At 38.9% G+C, this 2,500-nt stretch overlaps 1 protein-coding gene across 3 annotated transcripts in view; it reads left to right on the top strand.

The window, feature by feature from the left end:
- LOC125046151 (heparan sulfate glucosamine 3-O-sulfotransferase 6-like) overlaps positions 1 to 2,500 on the top strand; it is a 73,818-nt gene that overhangs the window by 70,914 nt on the left and 404 nt on the right. For all 3 annotated transcript variants that reach the window (XM_047643817.1, XM_047643816.1, XM_047643815.1), the window contains 2 exons: positions 1 to 28; positions 962 to 2,500. The exon at positions 1 to 28 is cut by the window's left edge and continues 183 nt beyond it; the exon at positions 962 to 2,500 is cut by the window's right edge and continues 404 nt beyond it. In XM_047643817.1, coding sequence (XP_047499773.1) covers positions 1 to 28; positions 962 to 1,195 — 262 coding nt within the window. In that variant the 3' untranslated portion in view covers positions 1,196 to 2,500. The remainder of the gene's footprint in view (positions 29 to 961) is intronic.

Raw genomic sequence — 2,500 nt, forward strand, 5'->3', positions numbered from 1 at the left:
CCCCGCGGCGGAGCTGGCCAGGGTGCAGGTGAGGAACTGGCTGATTTCGCTGGCATGGATTTTACTTCTGTATCCTTCATGATTCATATTGTCTTTAGGTTGGTATGGCTCTCTGTTTTAGGGATTGGAGTATTGTCGTTTTGTTTCATTGTATGTATGTATGTAATATTTGTGTATATATGTATATATATATATCCACATATATACATATATGTATATATATGTATACACATACATATACATACACATACATACATATATATATATATATATATATATGTGTGTGTGTGTGTGTGTGTGTGTGTGTGTGTGTGTACATATATATGTATTTTTATATTTGTATATGTACATATTTATATATATATATCATCACCATCACCACGATCATCATCATCATCATCATCTCCATCACCACGATCATCATCATCTCCATCACCACGATCATCATCATCATCATCACCATCACCACGATCATCATCATCTCCATCACCACGATCATCATCATCATCATCACCATCACCACCATTATCATTATTGTTGTCATTATCATCACCATCACCACGATCATCATGATCATCATCACTATCATCATTATTGTTGTCATTATTATCATCATTGTTGTCATTATCATCACCATCACCATCATTGTTGTCATTATCATTATCATCATCATGATCATCACCATCATCATGACCATCACCACGATCATGATCATCATCATGACCATCACCATCATCATTGTTGGCATCATCATCATCACCATCATCTTTATTTTTGTAATTATTATCATTATCATCATCATCATCATTATCATTAATCTTAGTAGTGTCCTTGTTGTTGGGCGGTAATACTTGTATCATCATACTATTATCATTTGATTTATCACCATCCTCATTTACTTCCATCATAACCCCCATTACCATTACAGTATTAATCCCACCCCGACCTCTTCATTCTGCAGGAGTTTCTGGGTCTCCGCCGAGTGATCACCGACAAACACTTCTTCTTCAATGCCACCAAAGGCTTCCCTTGCCTGGTGAAGCGTGAGCGAAGCGGGAAGCCCCACTGCCTGGGTTCCTCCAAGGGCCGGTCGCATCCCAGTGTCTCACCGGCGGCTGTTGAAGCCCTCAGGGACTTCTACAGGCCGTTCAATTTCAAGTTCTACAAGATGGTCGGGCAGAACTTCAACTGGTAGACGGCGAAGCAATGGGAGGAAGGGCTGTTAGTGTGTAGAGGTGGAGAGTTTAAAAGGGGAAATAGAGGGAAAAGAATGAAGAGAAAATGAGTGGAAATTGGTGAAAGAAATGAAATGGAACTAATAAATATTGATGGACTAGTAGGAAGTCGTTGATCGGAAAGAGGGATTACCAGTGAAATAGGTAAGATCTATTTGTAACTAGGAGAAAAGGGTGGGGGATAGGAGATCAATGCTGTGCCATTGTATATAGGTGTAACTAAGTTTATTAGCTATAAATATCCAAGGTACAAAGACCCCTGTCAGAATTTAGCTTTAACTCTTACCTCCGTATGGACATCTGTGATCGTGATCTCTCGACAAGAAAGTAACTTTTTTTTCTCAACTTCAGGTGATTTCTTTTAAGTAATTAGAAATCGAGGCACGTAATTTTTAATGGAAGCGCCACAAATCGATGTGAACAAAGTGAAGGATAAGGTTTACGGCCTGGATGCAACAAGATGAAACATTCCTATGTTCAATGCAGTGTTCTTGAGTGGAGAGATAATGAACATGTCACTTGCTATACTTTGACGCGGATTTGTACTTCTGCAAAGGACAGTGGTACTGAAGAAAGCACTGCAAAAAATGAAGCTGGTACTGGTAAAACATAACATTCCTTTCATACCTCGTTTGTGAATTCTATATAGCTGCTTGGTTCTTTAGATTCATATTGCCGAGCACCAAGAATTTGTGCTTTATCGCTATGGGGCAGATTTTTCCGAACTGGGGTGTGAGCAGTATTGTTTTATTGTTGATAAGGATTATAAATCTATCAGTGCAGAAGCTGTGTAAAAGCAGAAAACAAATAGGCAATCCACCTTAACTAAATCAGTCGCATAGTAACTCTCCCCATAAAAGGGAAATTAATACAAATGACATAAAGCATTTATGTAAATACAATCATATCTGAAAAAAGGGTAGCATTTCTTTCCGACGAGAGTGTATCGCAGTCAGAAAGCAAGGCTTAAAAGATTTACTGTAAACAAAAAGTAATTCATGGGCTAGGAACTATGTCATAAAAAGCTCACGGCTCTGTTCAGGTAGGCCGGAATACTTATACCGAAGAGTGCTTGGCCCTTTGTGAGTGTTTAGTGTTTTTCGCTCGTACGAGAAACGTGTCACAGAAGCATAGCGCCCCCAGAACTTATTAGTGACCAAGAGCTATTTTCTGCCAAGTTGTCTCTTCTTTCTGAATAGCCGACGAGGAAGTTGCTTTTTTGTAGGCGATTTTCATATTTCTTTCGTCAATGGAATATGAAATTT

The sequence above is a fragment of the Penaeus chinensis genome, chromosome 38 (genome assembly GCF_019202785.1).
Source record: "Penaeus chinensis breed Huanghai No. 1 chromosome 38, ASM1920278v2, whole genome shotgun sequence".
NCBI lineage: Eukaryota > Metazoa > Arthropoda > Malacostraca > Decapoda > Penaeidae > Penaeus > Penaeus chinensis.